Here is a 20448-nt window from a genome sequence, read left to right on the forward strand (position 1 = left end):
TGCCCTCATCAATCCTCTTTGTTACTTCCTCAAAAAGCTCAATCAAGTTTGTGAGACATGATTTCCCACACACAAAGCCATGTTGACTATCCCGAATCAGTCCTTGCCTTTCCAAATACATGTACATCCTGTTTCTCAGGATTCCCTCCAACAACCTGCCCACCACCGACGTCAGGCTCACTGGTCTATAGTTCCCTGGCTTGTCCTTACCACCCTTCTTAAACAGTGGCACCACGTTTGCTAACCTCCAGTCTTCCGGCATCTTACCTGTGACTATCGATGATACAAATATCTCAGCAAGGGCCCCAACAATCACTCCTCTAGCTTCCCACAGAGTTCTAGGGTACACCTGATCAGGTCCTGGGGATTTATCCACCTTTATGCGTTTCAAGACATCCAGCTGCAAGATGTCATCATCTATTTCCCTACAGTTTATATCTTCCATATCCTTTTCCACAGTAAATACTGATGCAAAATACTCGTTTAATATCTCCCCCATTTTCTGCAGCTCCTCGCAAAGGCCACCTTGCTGATCTTTGAGGGGCCCTATTCTCTCCCTACTTACCCTTTTGTCCTTAATATATTTGTAAAAACTCTTAGGTTTCTCCTTAATTCTATTTGCCAAAGCTATTTCATGTCCCCTTTTTTGCCCTCCTGATTTCCCTCTTAAGTATACTCCTACTGCCTTTATACTCTTCTAAGGATTCACTCGATCTATCCTGTCTATACCTGACATAGTGATGTGCTTGACTCTTAATACCCTCTGGGCATTTAGGGATGGGCAATAAATGCTGACCATATCCAACGAATGAATAATTTAAACAATTCAGAGTGTGAAAATGTAGTGATGTGATTAAAACATATGACTCTGCTGTTTCTAATGACTGACAGGGCAGATGTTGAGAAGATGAAGAATCCTGGACGAAGGGCATTGTGACAATAATTTAAAACTAAGGAACAAAGTAATTACTTCAGTTTGGTAGTGATTACCTTGACTTTTCCAGCTCAGAGAGTTGTGGAGGTTAGATCTCTGAATGCATTTGAAGAAAGATGTTACAAGGGACCTAAGGGGCAACGTTTTCACGCAGAGGGTGGTACGTGTATGAAATGAGCTGCCAGAGGAAGTGGTGGAGGCTGGTACAATTACAGCATTTAAAAGGCATCTGGAGGGGTATATGAATAGGAAGGATTTAGAGGGAAATAGGCCGGGTGCTGGCAAGTGGGATTAGATTGGGTTGGGATATCTGGTCGGTATGAAGGAGTTGGACCGAAGTTGGGTGGTAGATTGATTTTTGACATATTGAGGAGGTGAGGGCTACCATGAGCTGACAAGAAAGAGAAGTCGAGGCCTGGGGCAGATCTTATTGAATATTGAGACAGGCTTAATCATAAGATATGGGAGCAGAATGAGAGGCCCTTCAGCCCATTGATTCTGCTCTGCCGTTCGACCGTGACCGAAATGTTTCTCAATTCCCACTCTCCTGGTAATCTGGAGAGCTGATTGGCCCACTCCCATTTCTGATGTCTGTATGCTTCTTGAATAATACACAAAACGTTCAGGCCAGGTTTCGTTGCTTCAGTTTGAAATATTTATTTCAGTAACATTTCAGAAACTTTTAATTTCAAACAATGGAAGAGTCTTAGCCCCATCAAGGCTAGCAAAGGCTGAGTAAGATAATTCACAGCTAAATAGTGAACTCTGCACAGAACGTTTAAACCTCTGTGGCTAAGGCAATTATGATACTGACGTCTGCGGATGGCCATTTTATGGCTACTCTGTTTCTATAGCAACAGACACACACACAGAAAAAAAAAGCAAATGGAATAGATGGAAAAAAAATCCAAAAATGAAGTAAAAAACAAACTTTAAACAAAAAAAAAGAAAATAAAAATAAACAAAGCTGAAATGTATTCAGAATGGAACCAAAATGTATGAGGTATTCTGATGGCTGGCTTTTTTCAACTGTATTCTTAGATTTTTGTTTAAAAAATGCAATAAATTTAAAATAATGTATTAGAATTCTAGATTTTTCACATATTTCCTTCAAAGTAAAAAAAATTCAAGAATTAAAAAGCGCTTAAAGCATTTTCCTAAACAGTACATTTAGACTCTGCATATCTTTAGATTTGAAACACTGAAATATTCTCTTCAACGCACCAAATTTACACAATAGACAAGCATAAACAGAAAGAACTCTACATTATTCTCCAAGACCAGTTGGGTGTTGAAGCAACATCTTTACACCTGCTACACACAAAGGACCAGTCTATTTCAAAACATAGACATCTGTGTTGGGACCAGGCAATGGTTCCTCCTTTAGACCGAAGTTTTAAAAATATTTAAATAACATTAAATAGCAGATTGTAAAATATTGACACACTGTATACAACAGAAACATCGTACACAATGTGCGGAGAAGATGCAAAAAAAAATCTATCTTTGTTTCAGGAAAGACTCAGGTTTCTTTAATTATTAAAAGCTTCTCTAAATATTAATTACAGCTTTTGGGGCAACTTTGTACAAAAGCGTTCAGGACAGAGTAAAACAAAGATAACAAACGACAAAACAGCAAAAACTCTCAGCGATTTCCTCAACTCCCTTCCTTCGTTTTAGTTTAGAAACAAATATTGGTCACTCAGGCACTCAGGAACAGTAGGGTTTGGAACCTCTCTGAAGCACAGTTAAATAATCTCTTCAAATATTAAAGGCACTCTAGACATCATTAACTTAACAATTACTGTCGTACTTAAGGTTTCCTTAGCAGGTGTCAGTGGGAGGGGCCCACACTCTCGAAACATTGACCCTCCCATTCACACCCCTATACCCCCCCACCCTGGACAACTTCCCCCTCCCCCCCCACCACCCTCGTGGTAATTACATAGCACCAGTGATTCGAAAACGACATGTGAATATCGACAATAAAACACAAGAATGTGAGCACCAATTCCAGACAATGAGAGGTAGAAAAAAAATCACCCCACGAAGTTCATCCCACTAGCACCATGTCATAATCACTAGGAAACTGGACCCAACCTCCTTTATCACTTGGTTTCACCATGCCCGGGACTGACTAATTAGTTCAGGCGTTTGGTGGCTGAGAGCTAAACATTGGAATCATTCACACTTCAGATGAAGTGTCACGGATTTAGGGAATTTTATCAATCCTTGATAGTTCCTCTAGTTTCTCCCTTTACTATTGCACATTGGAGATTGCTTAGTAGACAATGCAGGTCACCAGCTCTATCGACTACATGCAATCAACGTTTCTGAGTATCCCATAACTTGGGACTGCTGAACAGAATGCTGGCTAAGCCACTACAAATCAATTTATTATTTTCCCCCCTTTCTCTCTCTCTGTCTCTTTAAAATGGATCTTCTGCAACCCACTTTGATCCATTCCTTCATACACAGCAGCCTACATACTCTTAGGCTAGAGGGTGAAAATCTTCAATTTTAGTTGCTTTAGGCTAAATTCTTCCCCACGAAACAGGTCCTCTTAATGTCTCTTTACAGTTTTTTTTTTCTGATTTTAAAGAAAGCTATTGCGTAGCCTTCTCTGATGGGTAATGTGATATTCCCACACATCACGTCAGCAATTCCTTGAGTTTTATTTGAATACACAGTAAAGGATAACTATGCTCTGATGTGGGTTAAAGATGGTCAATCCAAGGTCTCAGAGAAAGCAGACAGGCCCAACCTCAAGGTGGTAATGTAGTCCAGGCTTTGGTTGTGGTAAGTTATAAATACCAACTATCGGCAACTGATTGGGATCCTGGGTGTGAAACAGGAAGTGTGTCTGGTGCCATCGTCCATCTTTTATCTGAAAACCAATACCAATGAAAACAAGGACTGTCAGCACGTTTCACTTACATCTACAATAGGAAGCACCAAAGCCATGGGCTTGCGGAAATTTAGAAAATTCACTTCAAACCCAACCCCCCACCCACCCCTCCTTTTCTCTGCTCTGAGATGGACAGCACAGTAGTGCAGTGGTTAGCACTGCTGCCTCGCAGCGCCTGGGACCTGAGTTCAATTCCACCCTCAAGTGACAGTCAGTGTGGAGTTTGCACATTCTCCCTGTGTCTGTGTGGGTTTCCTCCCGCTGTCGAAAGAAGTGCAGGTCAGAGTGGACGAGCTGTGGGAGATTGCCCATGGTTTTGCAGGCTAGCCATGGGAAACATAGGGTGGGGGGGAGCAACTTGAGTGATGTTCTTTGGAGGGTCAGTGTGGGCTGAATGGCCTGCTTCCACACTTTTAAAAATGACTTCTTTGACTGAGCTTCTGGTCAACAGCTCTAATGGCTTTGTAAGTGGCTCAGTGTTAAATTGGAACACAGCGCTGACCCTGTGAAGCATCCCGAGATGTTCCAAGGTGAAAAAGGCCAAAGAAACGCTCATTGTTTTTGCGTTTTCTTCTCTGTTGCCATTGAGCCTGTGCAGCCCTGCCTCCCATCCATCAACCCTCCCTCTTCACTCTTCTCCACACTCCCCACCTTTCCCAGACTCTGCATTTGTTTGACAGCCGTCATGATGTTGTGAAACTTGAAAGGGTGCAGCAAAGACTTACAAGGACGTTACCAGGGTTAGAGGATTTGAGCTACACAGAAAGGCTGAACAGGCTGGGGCTGTTTTCCCTGGAGCGTCGGAGGGTGAAGGGATGACCTTATATAGGTTTATAAAATCATGAGGGACATGGATAGGGTAAATAGACAAGGTCTTTTCCCTGGGGTGGGGGAGTCCTGAACTAGAGGGCATAGGGTGAGAGAGGAAAGATTTAAAAGGGACCTAAAGCGCAACGCTTTCACGCAGAGGGTGGTGCGGATGTGGAATGAGCTGCCAGAGGAAGTGGTGGAGGCTGGTACAATTACAACACTTAAAAGGCATCTGGATGGGTGTATGAATAGGAAGGGTTTGGAGGGATATGGGCCAAGTGCTGACAAATGGCATTAGATTAATTTAGGATATCGGGTCAGCATGGATGAGTTGGACCAAAGGGTCTGTTTCCGTCCTGTACATTTCTCTGACTCTATTTTCCTAAGTTCTCCCAGCTCGGATCGAAAAAGTCTTCGGCCGTTTGGAATGTTAACACTCTCTCTTACTGTGAATCCGAATGTGAACAAATAAAAGAACTCTTGGATTTCTCTCAGTGATCTGTACTCGGAGTCAACTAAGGCATTTATCACAGAGAAGGAGGCCATTCGGTCCATCGAGTGCATTCCAGCTCTCTGTATGGTGACCTATTCCTTTCACTCAGTGAGTGGGTAGATCTGGAATGCACTGCCTTGAGATGTAATGGACACAGCTTCAATTGAGGCATTCAAGAAGGGCATTGGATGGTTATTTCGGCAGAAATAATGAGCAAAGGCATGGGCTGAAAGCAGAAGGGGGCTGGCGCATTTTGAGGTACAGGCGAAGGCACCATGGGCTGAATGGTTTCCTTCTGTACCATAACAATTCTGCTTTTGTCTCCATTTCCCCCATTCCAACTTTATCCCCATAGCTACAGACATAGGGTCATACAGCACGGAAACAGACCCTTTGCTCCAATTTGTCCATGTCAACCAAGTTTCCCAAACTGAGCAAGGCTCCTTTAGGGCCTTGGATAGAGGTGAGGGAGGAGGTGTGGGCGCAGGTTTTACAGTTCCTGTGGTGGCAGGGGAAGGTGCCAGGATGTGAGGGTGGGTTGTAGGGGGGCGTGGACCTGACCAGGTAGTCACGGAGGGAACGGTCTTTGCGGAAGGCGGAAAGGGGTGGGGAGGGAAATATATCCCTGGTGGTGGGGTCTTTTTGGAGGTGGCGGAAATGTCGGTGGATGATTTGGTTTATGCGAAGGTTTGTAGGGTGGAAGGTGAGTACCAGGGGCGTTCTGTCCTTGTTACGGTTGGAGAGGTGGGGTCTGAGGGCGGAGGTGCGGGATGTGGACAAGATGCTTTGGAGGGCATCTTTAACCACGTGGGAAGGGAAATTGCGGTCTCTAAAGAAGGAGGCCATGTGGTGTGTTCTGTGGTGGAACTGGTCCTCCTGGGAGCAGATACGGCGGAGGCGGAGGAATTGGGAATAAGGGATGGCATTTTTGCAAGAGGTAGGGTGGGAAGAGGTGTAATCCAGGTAGCTGTGGGAGTCGGTGGGTTTGTAAAAGATGTCAGTGTCAAGTCGGTCGTCAAAGGACCTGCACCCACACCTCCTCCCTCACCTCTATCCAAGGCCCTAAAGGAGCCTTCCACATCCATCAAAGTTTTACCTGCACATCCACTAATATCATTTATTGTATCCGTTGCTCCCGATGCGGTCTCCTCTACATTGGGGAGACTGGGCGCCTCCTAGCAGAGCGCTTTAGGGAATATCTCCGAGACACCCGGACCAATCAACCACACTGCTCTGTGGCCCAACATTTCAACTCCCCCTTCCCACTCTGCCGAGGACATGGAGGTCCTGGGCCTCCTTCACCGCCGTTCCCTCACCACCAGACGCCTTGAGGAAGAATCTGGATCAGTGGTGCTGGAAGAGCACAGCAATCGGCAGCATCCGAAGACAGAGGAAGAAGTCCTCATCTTCCGTCTCGGAACACTTCAACCCCAGGGCATCAATGTGGACTTCAACAGTTTCCTCATTTCCCCTTCCCCCACCTCACCCTAGTTCCAAACTTCCAGCTCAGCACTGTCCCCATGACTTCTCTGGACTTGTCCTACCTGCGTATATTCTTTTCCACCTATCCACTCCACCCTCTCCTCCCTGACTTATCACCTTCATCCCCTCCCCCACTCACCTATTGTACTCCATGCTACTTTCTCCCCACCCCCACCCTCCTCTAGCTTATCTCTCCACGCTTCAGGCTTACTGCCTTTATTCCTGATGAAGGGCTTTTGCCCGAAACATCGATTTCGCTGCTCCTCGGATGCTGCCTGAACTGCTGTGCTCTTCCAGTACCACTAATCCAGAATCTGGTTTCCAGTATCTGCAGTCATTGTTTTTACCTCTTTTTCTATTCATGTACCTGTCCAAATGTCTTTAAAATGTTGTAACAACACCTAACCCCTACCACTTCCTCTGGCAGCTCATTCCACATATACACCACCCACTGCATGAAAAGGTTGTCCCTCAGGTCCCTATCAAATCTTGCTCTATTCACCTTAAGAATAAGCCCTGCAGGCTTATTTCCCTTAAATGCCCATTCAAACCCCAACAAAATCACTTCTAGTTCCATTCAGAAGGGCAGAGAGGTCTTTACCTGACAGTTGTCTACCACCACCTTGGGTTCCAGCTGCCCTCCGGCTTCCAGCATCAACCCGTTCCAGGACTTGAACTTGACAGCTTGTTTGAAGGGTTTTTTTGAGCTCCCATCTGTCCAGACTGGCACATTGAGACAGTGGATGGTGATGTGTTGGATTGCCTCCGAGCTGAGCAAATGTAAGAAGTTCATCTGGACCCGTCCGACTGAAAACTCCAACTGAAAGCAAAGAGTCAGGAGAAAGCCGTCACACTTAGAGTAGGAACTGCATGAGTTCAAATCCCGCCACGGTAGATGGTGCAATTTGAATTCAATAAAGAATTTGGAGTTAAAGGTCTAATGATGACCATGAAACCATTGTTAATTGTTGGTAAAACCCATCTTGTTCATTAATGTCTTTTAGGGAAGGAATTCTACTGTCCTTACCTGGTCTGGGTCTACATGGAACTCCAGCCCCACAGCAATGTGGTTGACTTTAGCTTCCCTCTGCGAAATTCGAGATTGGCAATAAATGTTGGCCTAGCCAATGATGCCAAATCCCATGACTGAATAAGGAAACCAAGCAACAGAAAGTCTTGTCCACAAACTAATAACTCCCCTCCCTTCCTGAGGAGATGACAGCCTGGTGATGTGATTGCTGGGCTAGTAATCTACTGTCCCAGGTAGTGTTCTGGAGTCCTGGGTTCAAATCTCACCAATGGTAGACAGTGGAGCCAACCAGATCAATCTCAATGGATATCCGGATTTAAGACTTTAATGAACACCATGAAACCATTCCTGATTGTTGGAAAAATCCACCTGGTTCATTACTGTCCTTCAGAGAAGGAATTCTGCCATCCTGACTCAGTCTGGCCTACATGTGACTCCTGACCCACATAAATGTAGTTAACTCATATCTGCCCTCTGAGCAATAAATCCTGGCTCGGCCAGTGACACCCACATCATGTAAATGAATTTAAAACATTTCCTCTCAAAGCCAGTCCACCATCTACAAGTCAGGAGTGTGCTGGAATACTGCCCACCTGCCTGGATGGGTGCAGCTCCAACAACACTCAAGAAGCTAGACACCATCTTAGGCAAAGCAGCCACTTGATTTGGCACCACATCCCCAAACATCCACTCCCTCCCCCACCGACACTCAGTAGCAGAAGTGTGTATTATCTACAAGGTGTGCTGCAGAAATTCATCAAAGATCCTCAGACAGCTCCTTCCAAACCTATGCCCACTTCCATCTAGAAGGACAAGGGCAGCAGATACATGGGAACACCACCCCTTGCAGTTCACCAAGCCACTCACCGTCCTGAATTGGAAATATATCTTTCTCCCTTCACTGTCACTGGGTCAAAATCCTGGAATTCCCCCCCTAAGGACATTGTGGGTCAACCCACAGAACACGGACTGCAGTGATTCAAGAAGGCAGCTCACCCGCACCTTCTCAAGGGGCAACTAGGAACGGGCAATAAATACTGGGCCCAGCCAGCGATGCCCATGTCCGATGAATAAATAACAAAAACACTGAACATCTGAAAGAAAAACATTAAAAATATCTTCCCCTCTGTTTTATTTCCCCTTTTTTGAATATCTTAGTGGTCATCCCGTTTCATTGTCGGGAGTACAGCTGGCCATCCTTTTACCCCTCCTTTGGTTTCATCCCCTATTTCAAATGTTTATGGCATAGTCAGAGCCCATTCGGCCCGTCTCTCTGCGGCTGAGATCCGAGCCATCCAGTTCCATCTCATTGTTGTTAGCTCTGGCTCTCAAGGAGCCAATAACCTTGAAGATGAGCCACAGGGTCCTGCCTTGAGTTTCCACTTGTCACCCGGTAGTATTCCCCGCCACTCTGTTCCAACAACCACCTTCTCATTCAATCTCCTGTGACTCCTGTCCTAACACAGAAGTTCCCTTTAGTTACTTTTCCACCCGGTCTCTTTAAAATCCCATTAGATAGAGATATAGTAGTAGGCCATTCAGCCCTTCGAGCCTGCTCCATCATTTAATATGACCTTGGCTGATTACCCAGCATATCCCAGATCTGATCCAAGAATGTCACGTTGCAATATTAATGCTGGCCTTTCTCTGAAGATTTTGCCTGTCTATTCCCTTCAAATTCTCTTTGTCTGCCATTTAACAAGGTTTTCAGCAAAACAGAACTGATTCTTGTGACAGGAACAATTCTGCATCATGCATTCTACGCTTGGACCGTACAGAGACAGAAGTCACATGTTATAGTCCAACAGGTTTATTTGAAACCGCCCCGCCGAAGCGCAACCCACCCATATCCCTACATTTACTCCTTACCTAACACTACGGGCAATTTAGCATGGCCAATTCACCTGACCTGCACATCTTTGGACTGTGGGAGGAAACCGGAGCACCCAGAGGAAACCCACGCAGACACAGGGAGAACGTGCAAACTCCACACAGTCAGTCGCCTGAGGCGGGAATTGAACCCGGGTCTCTGGCGCTGTGAGGCAGCAGTGCTAACCACTGTGCCACCGTGCCATTCTGATTTCAAATAAACCTGTTGAACTATAACCTGGTGTTGTGCGAGTTCCCACAGTGCTGATAGGGGCAGTGTTTTTGGGTTTTGATTCAGCAACAGTGGGTATGGTGATATATTTCCAAGTCAGGATAGTGAGTAATTTAAGGAACAAACTAGAATGGTGGGATTTGAACCCACATCCCAAAAACATTAAACCAGGTCTCTAGACTTTGGACCCAGTGACATTACCAGTACACTACCTTACATGACTAGTAATGCCTAAACTTAAACCTGAAAAGTGATCTCAAATCCTACCTTTGAGATTACATTTTGATTAATTAAATAATCTGGAATAAAAAAAGTTACAAATATATATTGGTGCTGAGTAAATTACTGTCTTGTCACAAATGTTTGTCAGGATCACAAATGTCCTTTCGGGAAGGCAACTTGTTTTTACCGGATCTGACCTACATGTGACTCCAAACCCACAGCAGTGTGGTTGTTTTCAATGACCTCGGAAACAGCCATGCAAGACACTCAGTTGTGGTCTAAGATGGTAACTGGTTGCAATATATTGCAACAAATACTGAAAGGATTGCTTCAACTGTCCAGAACTGTTGTTGACCCAGTAGGGTAGGTCTCTAAAGGATACACAGACCCACAGTTACGCAAAGTGTTTGCTGCTGTAACCAAGGTTACAACTGGGTTGTAGTACTGATGCACAGTGTTTGATCTGTAACTACAGAGGAAATCCATACAGTATTAAGGTTAAAGTTACATTTATCATACTTTAAAACAGCATAATTAAACCTAGGAATTGGCTATTTGACCCATCTGAGTTGTGCTAGCTCGTGGAAAGAATATTTCTTGGAAAGAGAGTGGTGTGTGTATGGAATGAACTGCCAGAGGAAGTTGTGGAGCCTGGTACGATTACAACATTTAAAAAGCATCTGGATGGTTGTATGAATAGGAAGGGTTTGGAGGGATATGGGCCAAGTGCTGGTAAAGGGGACTAGATTAGTTTGTGATATCTGGTCGGCATGGACAAGTTGGGCCAAAGGGTCTACTTCCGTGCTGTACATCTCTCAGACTCATGTGATATGCAGAGGTTTAGCATCCCAGAGCTAAACCTAGAGCAGCAGAAGGCATGGCCGTTTGTAGGAGAGGGCAGAATTGGAATGCTCTGGAGATCAGGTTTGGAGGGTTATAGGGCTGGAGGAGATGAAGGGTGAAGCGATGATGGAATCTGAAAACAAGGCTAACTTTACAGTCAAGGAGTTACCCAATCTGGAGCAAGTGTAGGTCAGTGACACTGAGAGTGGGCATGGGTGGGGGTGGGGTAGGGGGAATGGGAGTTGCTCTGAGTCAGGGTAGGAATAGAATGTGGGAAAGTAGCCTGGAGTGGGTTAAACTGGTTGAATATGGCGGTGGTGTGGTATTAGACAAGGGAATCCGCAGTCAGGGCAGGGGGCTGGATGACAGGCAGACTCTGGTGATGTTATGGAGTTGGAAATGGAAAGTTTTAGGCTTAGTGTGAACATTAGGTTGGAGGCAGCATTAAGCAGAGGAATGGAATTCGGAGCTTGAGGCAGAGACTGAAGATGAAATCTTCCCAATATTGGTTGGGGGAAATATAGAAACTCAGAGCAGAAGCAGGCCATTCCGCACTGCCAGTCTGCCCCGGCATTCAGTATGATCATGGCTGATCTTCCCCTCATACAGGACTGGGTGTTGGACAAGTAGTGAAGGCAATTTCTGAAGAATGATAGGCTCAACAGAGATGGATGGGAGGGAGAGCTGGATGCTGAGCGTGTATACATGAAAACAGATGGTGTGTCTTTGGATAATGATGTCTTTGGATGGGAGACAGGAGGTAGCCAGGGATAAATCCTTGAAGGATACCAGAGGCAGAAGGAAAAGATACAGTCACCATGGTCTTACTGGACCCTAGGGCTGCTCTCTCATTAGAGAGACACGACAGGTGATGGTTTAACCCAAGAGTTACTGCACCTCAGGTGAGGGAGATGTTGAGGAGGAGGAACCTTCATGGTAACCTCAGCTGACGTGGGAATTGAACCTATGCTGTTGGCATCACTCTGCATCGCAAACCAGCCGTCCAACCAGGAAAAGGAATGGGAGACATTGCAGTGATTCTCTGGTTGAGGGTGGGTCAGGAGTGGCCTAGTGGTAATTTCATTGGACCATAAACCCAGTTAATGTTCTAGGGTTGTGTATTCAAATCTCACTATGATGACATTAGAACTCAAGAGACACCAGGCCCACAGCAAGGGGATTGACTTTTAACAGCCCTCTGTGCAATGACACTCACCTGTGAACACGTAATTTAAAAAATAGCATATGCCCTAAAGCCTTCAGAGCTATACAATAAAACCAGGGCTAATGTGACAGCTCTAACGTTCGTTGTGCATAACTGAGTAGCACAGGGTGAGTTTGGATTTAATGTGTTAGTTACAGCATTTATTTGTCAGAATTTACATAGTTACAGGTTGAGTCCTGGTTTAAATTGTTGTAGTTATGCCACTCCTAACTATATAAAGTAATACATTTGTTTCAAGATTCTACAGAACTATTTGCCAACAGGGACAAGGTTAAAGCATCGTCACAATATTTATTGGGTAACTATATGCAGTTGTTGTTTATTCAACAACATGAAAAGGGTTATTCAAACTTTTACTGTTCAGAATGCAGAAACAAAAGGCTTCTGTTTCAGTCCTCTGAATAATTTCCGTAACTTATACCCCAGCTTTACTCTCCCACCAAGGGAGCTCTCCTTTGATACCCTTCCCCCTTCCCAGAATCTACTCGCCTCAGACTTAAAAATCCCAGTCGCTCTCCATCACCCCTCACTCTCTTTTCAGACGAGATGTTAGACGGGCCAAGAGTGGATGTGAGAGATCCCAAGACCACTATTTTGCAGAAGAACAGGGGTGTCTTTCTTGATGTTTGAACAATATCAGTCCCTCAATAAATGACACAAAAGCAGGTTCCCCGGGCATTGTCACGTTGCTGTTTGTGGGAGCTTGCTGTGAATAAACTTGCTGCCATGGTGATGGGCGTATAACTGATTTCATTGGATGCGAAGTGCTTTAAGACCTCTGGTTGTGCTGAAAGGTGCTACACAAATGCAGCCTTTCTTTCTGGGGTCACTATATGCAGGTTTCCACTGGCTTCCAAGAGCTTGCTGATTTTAGCCTGGCTCCACTTTGAAAATTATTCCCCTTGCTTTCCAGACTCACTAATCCAAGGCAATGGTTTCCCTCCACTCTGCCCCTTAGCCATTTGAAATCAGGTCACATTCTCAATAATTTAAACTCACAGAAATGAAAATACAATTAGTGTACCTCAACCTCACAACTTAAGCCAAGAGCAGCTTGTGGCACAGTTGGTGATACCTCTGCCTCTGATCCAGACACTCAGCAGCCAAGACCACTTTAGCACCAAGGTGAACGGGTCAATTATCACTCTACACCCTCCCAGTACATAGGCCAACAGCAGCCAGTAAGGTCCAGAGAGTTCTCAGGCTGACCATGTGGTATTAAGAAAATCGGAGTCTCTCCCATCACTACCCACAACTGCATTCTCCAACATGCATGGATCATGGATGTAACCATAGCAACTTGATCTCTGCAAGGGGCTAGTCACTTGGAAAGTGTTTTATAAGGCATCACATGTTAGGCCACTTAATAAGAGCCCATAATGTTAGGGGTCGCACATTAGCATGAATAGAGGATTGGCTAACTAGTGGAAGCCATGATGTGGTGGTGCCGGGACTGGATAGGGTGGACAAGGTCAAAAGTCACACGATACCAGGTTATAGTCTAACAGGTTTATTTAAAATCACAAGCTTTCAGAGCGACACTCTTTCATCTGACACTGAGATAGCCCCTGCATGTCACCTGATGAAGGGGGAGCGCTCCAAAAGCCTGTGATTTCAAATAAACCTGTTAGACTATAACCTGGTATCGTGTGACTTTTGACCTTGTCCACCCTATCCAGTCCCGGCACCACCACATCATGGCTTCCACTAGTTAGCCAATCCTCTATTCATGCTAATGTGCGACCCCTAACATTATGGGCTCTTATTAAGTGGACTATTACCTGGTGTTGTGTTACTTCTGATTTTTAACTCATGGAAGGCAGAGTATTTGGATAAGGGGGGCATTTTCAGGATGGCAACCTGTAATTAGTGGAGTGCCCCAGGGATCAGTGCTGGGGTCACAGTTATTGACAATATATATTAATGAAGGGCTTATGCCCAAAACATCGACTCTCCTGCCCCTCGGATGCTGCCTGGCCTGCTGTGCTTTTCCAGCACCATACTTTTCAACTCTGACTCTCCAGCATCTGCACTTCTCACTTTCCCCTAACATATATTAATGATGTGTATGAGGAAAGTGAACATCCTACAGCCAAGTTTGTAGATGACATAAAAATAAGTGGGAAGGAGAAAAACAGAAATTGCCAGTGAGTTAACATTTCAAGTCTTGTGACTCTTCATCAGAACTCTGCTCTCTTCCCTCAGATACTGCCACACCTGCAGAGTTTCCCCACAAAGTTTTGTTTTTGTTTCAGATCTCCAGCATCTGCAGTTTTTAGTTTTGTTTTAGTGAATCTGTGGAATTCTTTACGACAAAGGACTGTCTAGGCTGGGTCATTAAGTATGTTCAAGGCTGGGCTAGGCAGGTTTTTAATCAGAAAGGGAATCAAGAGTTTTGGGGAAAAGGCGGAAAAGTGGAGTTGAGGATTATCAGATCAGTCAAGATCTTATTGAATGGCAATGTAGACTTGATAGGCTGAATGTCCCCTTACGCTGCTATCGTACAGATGACCAGTGTGCATAAAGCTTCAAGATGACTACTGACCAGGGGCTTCTACATTCAGGCTGGAGTATCACAGACGCAGTGGATCGGATTGATAACTGAGTCTGCACCTTTTAATAGGAGTTTCAACCATCTGGGTGCAAGTGAGAGTCTGTAATATAAACTGAAAGAACTGCGGATGCTGGAAATCAGAAACAAAAACAGAAATTGGTGAGAAAGCTCAGCAAGTCTGGCAGCAGCTGCAGAGAGATATCAGAGTTAAAGTTTCGGGTCCGGTGACCCTTAGAACAGATGGTAGTTCGGAAGAAATTTTTTTTTGATGCAGAAGATAGGGTGGCAGAGGGAGGGGGTAAGGAGTATTCGATAGGTGTGGATAGAGCCTGGAGGGAAAGATTATTATTATCCACTCCTTCATTTGTCCACTTAGCTGCACTTTAGATAGCAAAAACAGAAATGGCTGGAATAGCTCAACAGATCTGGCAGCATCTGTGGAGAGAGAAGGCAGAGTTAACGTTTCGGATCTAGTGACCCTTCCTCAGAACTGATGGTAGCTGGGAAAAGGTTGTTTTTCATACAGAAGATAGGGTGCGGTACTAAGGAGCAGACATTAGGTGAGGATAGAGCCCAAAGAGAGTGGAGAATTGGACAGACAAAGGAGCAGGCAACAATGTCCTTCTCTCTCTCCGGGCTCTATCCACACTTATTGTTTACTCCTTACCCCCTCCACCCCACGTTCGGCATTTAAGGTTTTTAGGTTAAAATCGTTAAAACCAACAATTTGAGGGGAGTACTGTATTTTAGAGAAATTTGACAACAATGCAGTACTGCTTGATGGTGCTGCTTTTTGGTCTCAGCACTGCCACCTGGAGTTCCTGACCAGTACTGCCACTTCAAACAGCAACCTTCAGATTCCAAAACACATTCATGGTTTCACATTCTGAAACTGTGAAAATACAAAACGCCACGGACTCTGCTGTTGGTAGTATCGAACAATGAGTCACTGGCCTTGCTGAAAACGTTGCTGAACACGTTGTAAAGCCTTGTCCTCTCATGTTCATCAGGACCAGTGCAAGAATACCCAATTCCAGACCGCCCCACAATTCAAGGATGTTTACTGATTAAGAGTCGATGTTTTGGCTTATGTCCGAATCATCGACTCTCCTGCCCCTCAGATGCTGCCTGACCTGCTGTATTTTTCCAGCGCCACACTTTTTGACTCTGATCTCCAGCATCTGCAGTCCTTACTTTCTCCTGATTGAAAGAGGACCCTTTTCTTTGCCTTTCTGCAATGTTTTGAAATGTTGGTATTCTTGCTTTTTGTCCGGACGAGTGGAAGGGAAGGATTTCCAGCACCATTGCAGTTTGAGATCTTAGAACCCTAATCCTAAAGCTGTACAAGTTCTGTCTCTTCCAGGACTTAGAGCTGTAAAGAGTAACGGTTAATAAAATATATGGAACACTCTTAGGGAGGCCACTCTGCCCCTCCATTCCATTCAATCATTCAATGAGATCATTGTTGATATGACTTAATTTCAAATGGAATCTCATATCCTATAATACCTCTGTGATACCACATATCCTATAATACCTCATTTCCTGTAATACCTTATTTCCTGTAATACCTCTGCCTAACACTATCTATCAGTCTCAGATTCAACATCAATGGCCATCTGGGTAAGAGAGTTCCAGATTTCTATCACCCTCTGTGTGATGCAATAGTTCTTTATTTCATTCCTGAAAGAGTTGGCTCTAAATATTTGCCTCTTGCAGCTAGTATGAGGCTCTAACCAGTGGAAATCATTTCTCTCTGTCACCCTATTTACATCTCCCATATTTTGAAAATTTCAATCAAATCACCTTTTAACTTTCTCGGGAATATGGAGCTAGCATTGGGTTGTGGAGGTGCAGTGAGTAGTGTCCCTACTTCTGGACTAGAAGCCCTGGGTTTAGGGTCCCACCTGCTCCAGAGGGGTTTCATAACATTTTGGAGCAGCTTGATTAGAAAATATTGACAATGCTAGTTTTGTGGAATCTATCCTAACCCCTGGAATTTGGGTACTATTCTGGTGAATCTACACTGCTTTCTCTCCAAGTCTAATACTTTTTCCTGAAGATGCAGTGCCTGGATCTGCTCAGAATGACTCAGTAGGCCAGGGCAGTCTCTGTGAAGAGAGAAACTGAGGTAATGCTTCAGGTCAATTCGCTCCAATGGAAGGGCACGGACCTGAACTGTTTATTCTGTCGCCTTCTGCCATGTGGGACTGAAGGGTCTGTTTCCATTCTGTACATCTCTATGACTGTATGTGTGTGCTTTCATCTGCACTGCTTTTCCAGGTTTTGCTTCCAATCTCCAGCATTGCACTTTGGCAATGACCCTCCTGCACCTGGACACACAAACTCATCAACTGAGCTTCCGTCAAAACTAAGGTTCGAAATCATGGAATGAGTGGATTGTCTTGGGAGGAAAGGCAGGACAATCTAGAACCATATCCTCTGGCGTTTAGAACATTCAGAGATGATAAGGAAACATAGGAGGAGTAGTCTATTCAGCCCCTCGTGACTACTCCATCTCATTGAGCTCAGTACTCTAATCCAGCCCTCCCCCACTTTATATCCCCTGATCTCTTCAGCCACAAGAGCTGTATGTACGCCCTTCTTGACAAAACACAACTATTTAGCCTCTCCGCTTCCTGTGGTAGAGATTTTCAAAGGCTCCTTACTCTCTGGGTGAACACATTTCTCCTCATCTCAGTCCTGAAATGTTTACTCCATATGCTTCCAACTGTAACCCTTGGATTGTACCTCCCCCCACCATGAGGAACATTCTTCCTGCTTCTAACCTGCTTGATTTTTTTTCTAGGTTTCTATGAGATTCCTTAATCGAAACATATAAGATCCTGAGGAAATCTGACCAGGTGGATGTGGAGATGATGTTTCCCCTTGTGGCAGAATCTAGAACGAGAGGGTCAGAGTTTAAAATTAAGGGGTTGCCCATTTAAAACAGAGATGAAAAAAAATTCTTTCAGAGGGTTGTGAATGTTTGGAATTTCCTTCCTCAAAAGGCCATGGATGCAGAGTCTTTAAATATTTATAATGCAGAGGTAGACAGATTCTGAGAAAGGGTCACTTGACCCTGATTCGTTAACTCTGACTTCTCTCCACAGATGCTGTCAGACCTGCCGAGCTTTTCCAGCAAATTCTGTTTTTGTTTCTGATTTACAGCATCTGCAGTCCTTTCGGTTTTTGTGTAGATAGATTCCTGATGACCAAGGGGGATGGAAAATTATTGGGGGATGTGCAGGAATGTAGATTATGAGGTTAAAATCAGATCTTATTGAATGGGAAAGCAGGCTGCAAGGGCCGAGTGGCCTCCTCTGTTCCTTGTTTTGTGCATATCTGTCCTTTCGTCTTTCTGCATCTGGATAATTGACTCTATCCAGGAAAAGGTGTAGATTTAATCTGTTACCAGCTCCCACCAGCTTCTCTTAGCCAGGCATTCAGAGTAAACAGACAGGCAGGAGGCTGGAAGAACACAGCAAGCTAGGCAGCATCAGGAGGTGGAGAAGTCAACGTTTCAGGTGTAACCCTTCTTTAGGGCAAGGGGAGGAGCTGCAGATAAAGGGGGTGGCGGGAGCGAGGGTGGTGAAGTGGGGATAGGTGAAGACAGGTAGAGGTCTGGATGGTCGATGGGAAGGATGAGTCCAGAAGGTGGCACGGAGGAGTGAAAGGGAGGGGTAGGGGGCTGGGAAGGGAATCAGGGGATGGGAAGAGAGGGGGATGGGCTGGGAAGGGATTCGCGGGAAGAGAGGGGGATGGGCTGGGAAGGGATTCGCAGGATGGAGGGAGGGGGAAGGGCTGGGAAGGGAGTTGGGTGGGTGGGAAGGGAGAGGGAGGGGCTGGGAAGGGAGTCAGGGGATGGGAAGGAAGAGGGAGGAGCTGGGAAGGGAGTCAGGGGATGAGAAGAGAGTTGGGGGATGGGAAAAGAGGGGGAGGGGTTGGGAAGGGAATCGAGGGATGGGAAGGGTGTTTATTTGAAATTGGAGAACTCAATGTTGAGTCCTCCGGGTGTAGTCTGCCGAGGTGGAAGATGAGGCGTTGTTCCTCCAATTTGTGGTGTGGTTCGTTGTGGCAATGGAGGAGGCCAAGGGTGGTCATGCTGGAAAGGGAGTGGGAAGGGGAATTGAAATAGGCAGTGACCAGCAGGTCTGATCGGCCCCTGCTGATTAAATATACAGGTTTTAGCTATGGAACAAAACTGTGTAGATCATTAAGGCATTAAAAATAAAGTTAGAAAAACCAAAACTGTAGCACTACCTTGGAGACAGTGATGGGTTTGAGACAGGTCTGCCCACCATTTGTGAAGTTACAAATCACTTCGACTGTATCCGAGGTGCAGCCAAGGTTAGGATCAATCCAGTAAGTGCCTGAAGAACAAATACAATAGAAAGGCTAGATTGTGACTCTTTGGAGCAATGGGGAGACTGAGGGGAGACTGCACCCTTCACATCACCGAGTCAATGGGATCTGAGTTGGGAGCTAACTTGTGCTGTCTGACAAAAATCACCTGCAATAGATTATGGGCAGGACCGCACTGCAAATGTACCAGACAGTTGTTCAGTCAGGGAGACTGGGTACTACCATCCAATCAGCCTAAGAGACCGACCCTTGGTCAGTGAGAGAGAGTAGACACACCAGTGTGCAAGCCTGGACGCTATTGTCCAGTCAGTCCAAGGTGGTAGACTTATATACCCATCAGTCTGAGAGAATGGTCACTATTGTCTGGACAGTCTGTGAGGGTTGACATTGTGGACTGGTCAGTCTGAGCAAATGGACATTATTGTTCAGTCAGTCCAAGAGAGTTGATGTTACCGTCAGTCTGATAGAACGGACATTGTAGACCAGTCAGTCTGAGAATAGACACTATAGACCAGTCAGTCCGAAAGGGTGGACATTATAGACCGGCCAGTCTGAGAGGGTAGACTTTATAGACTGGTCAGTCCGAGAGGGTGGACATTATAGACTGGTCAGTCCGAGAGGGTGGATATTATAGACCGGTCAGTCTGAGAGAATGGACACCATAGAGAGATTGGATGCTGGGCTTATTCGGGATTGGGAGAGGGAATTGAAAACACTGTGACAAAGTAACAGAAAGCAGGTCCTGTCCCTGTGTTAGAACTGTCCCTCTGCTCCGCATTCAGGCCACAGCTTGACTACAGGATGTGAGTGGAAATCTCTGGGCTCTCCAAACCTTGGCATTGTCTCTGAGTTATTCAAGCAACCAGAGATCTAGCTGCGTTTCTCCAGCACTTTCTGTGGTTGCATCAGATTTACAGCATCCACGGTATTTTGTTTCTATTCCATTAGCGCTGGGGCATGAAGTCACTGTGTTTGTGGAAGGAGCTTAGTTCCTAGCCACTGACCAATTTGGACTCACCGTCGTTCATTCGCTGCTCACAGTTCATGAGGTCATGGCAGACACGAGCTGGATTGTCTTTGGTTCCCAGTGGATTCTTTATGCTGTGGATCAGATTACTGAGGTAGTGTAGGGTCTTAAAGATCTCTGCTCCCTGGTCAAGCAAAGGTACGTCTGAATTCTGATAGTTCTGCATGAGAAAACAGGGGTAACTTCTAACCATTACTGGCAACGATTACTCCAGTAGTTTGTTTTATGATGGGCTATGCTACAGGAATTCTCAAACATACGGGATCTGACTGATCAGGGTTGGGTGAGGAGCGTTGCAGTTACCTCAGTCCTGAGTGCAGTTTTCGATTCGATCAATGCTTGCAGAGCTGCACCTAGCTCCTCGTGTTTCTGAAGACAATAAACGACAGAAAATAAGAACAGAGAATGCTTCAGCCTCAGACCGGAGTGGGTGGGGGAAACAGTGGAGGGCTCT

General features: G+C 45.4%; 1 protein-coding gene across 4 annotated transcripts in view; it reads right to left on the reverse strand.

The window, feature by feature from the left end:
* Positions 1–1566: 1566 nt before the first annotated feature.
* col27a1b (collagen, type XXVII, alpha 1b) overlaps positions 1567–20448 on the reverse strand; it is a 707279-nt gene continuing 688397 nt past the window's right edge. For all 4 annotated transcript variants that reach the window (XM_087998238.1, XM_087998237.1, XM_087998236.1 and 1 more), the window contains 5 exons: positions 20298–20363; positions 19986–20154; positions 18866–18975; positions 7229–7447; positions 1567–3821 (listed from right to left, as the gene is read on the reverse strand). In XM_087998238.1, coding sequence (XP_087854364.1) covers positions 3675–3821; positions 7229–7447; positions 18866–18975; positions 19986–20154; positions 20298–20363 — 711 coding nt within the window. In that variant the 3' untranslated portion in view covers positions 1567–3674. The remainder of the gene's footprint in view (positions 3822–7228; positions 7448–18865; positions 18976–19985; positions 20155–20297; positions 20364–20448) is intronic.

This window comes from Chiloscyllium plagiosum, unplaced genomic scaffold (assembly GCF_037043375.1).
Source record: "Chiloscyllium plagiosum isolate Xiang-an unplaced genomic scaffold, Cpla_swu_hap1 HiC_scaffold_21, whole genome shotgun sequence".
Lineage (NCBI taxonomy): Eukaryota > Metazoa > Chordata > Chondrichthyes > Orectolobiformes > Hemiscylliidae > Chiloscyllium > Chiloscyllium plagiosum.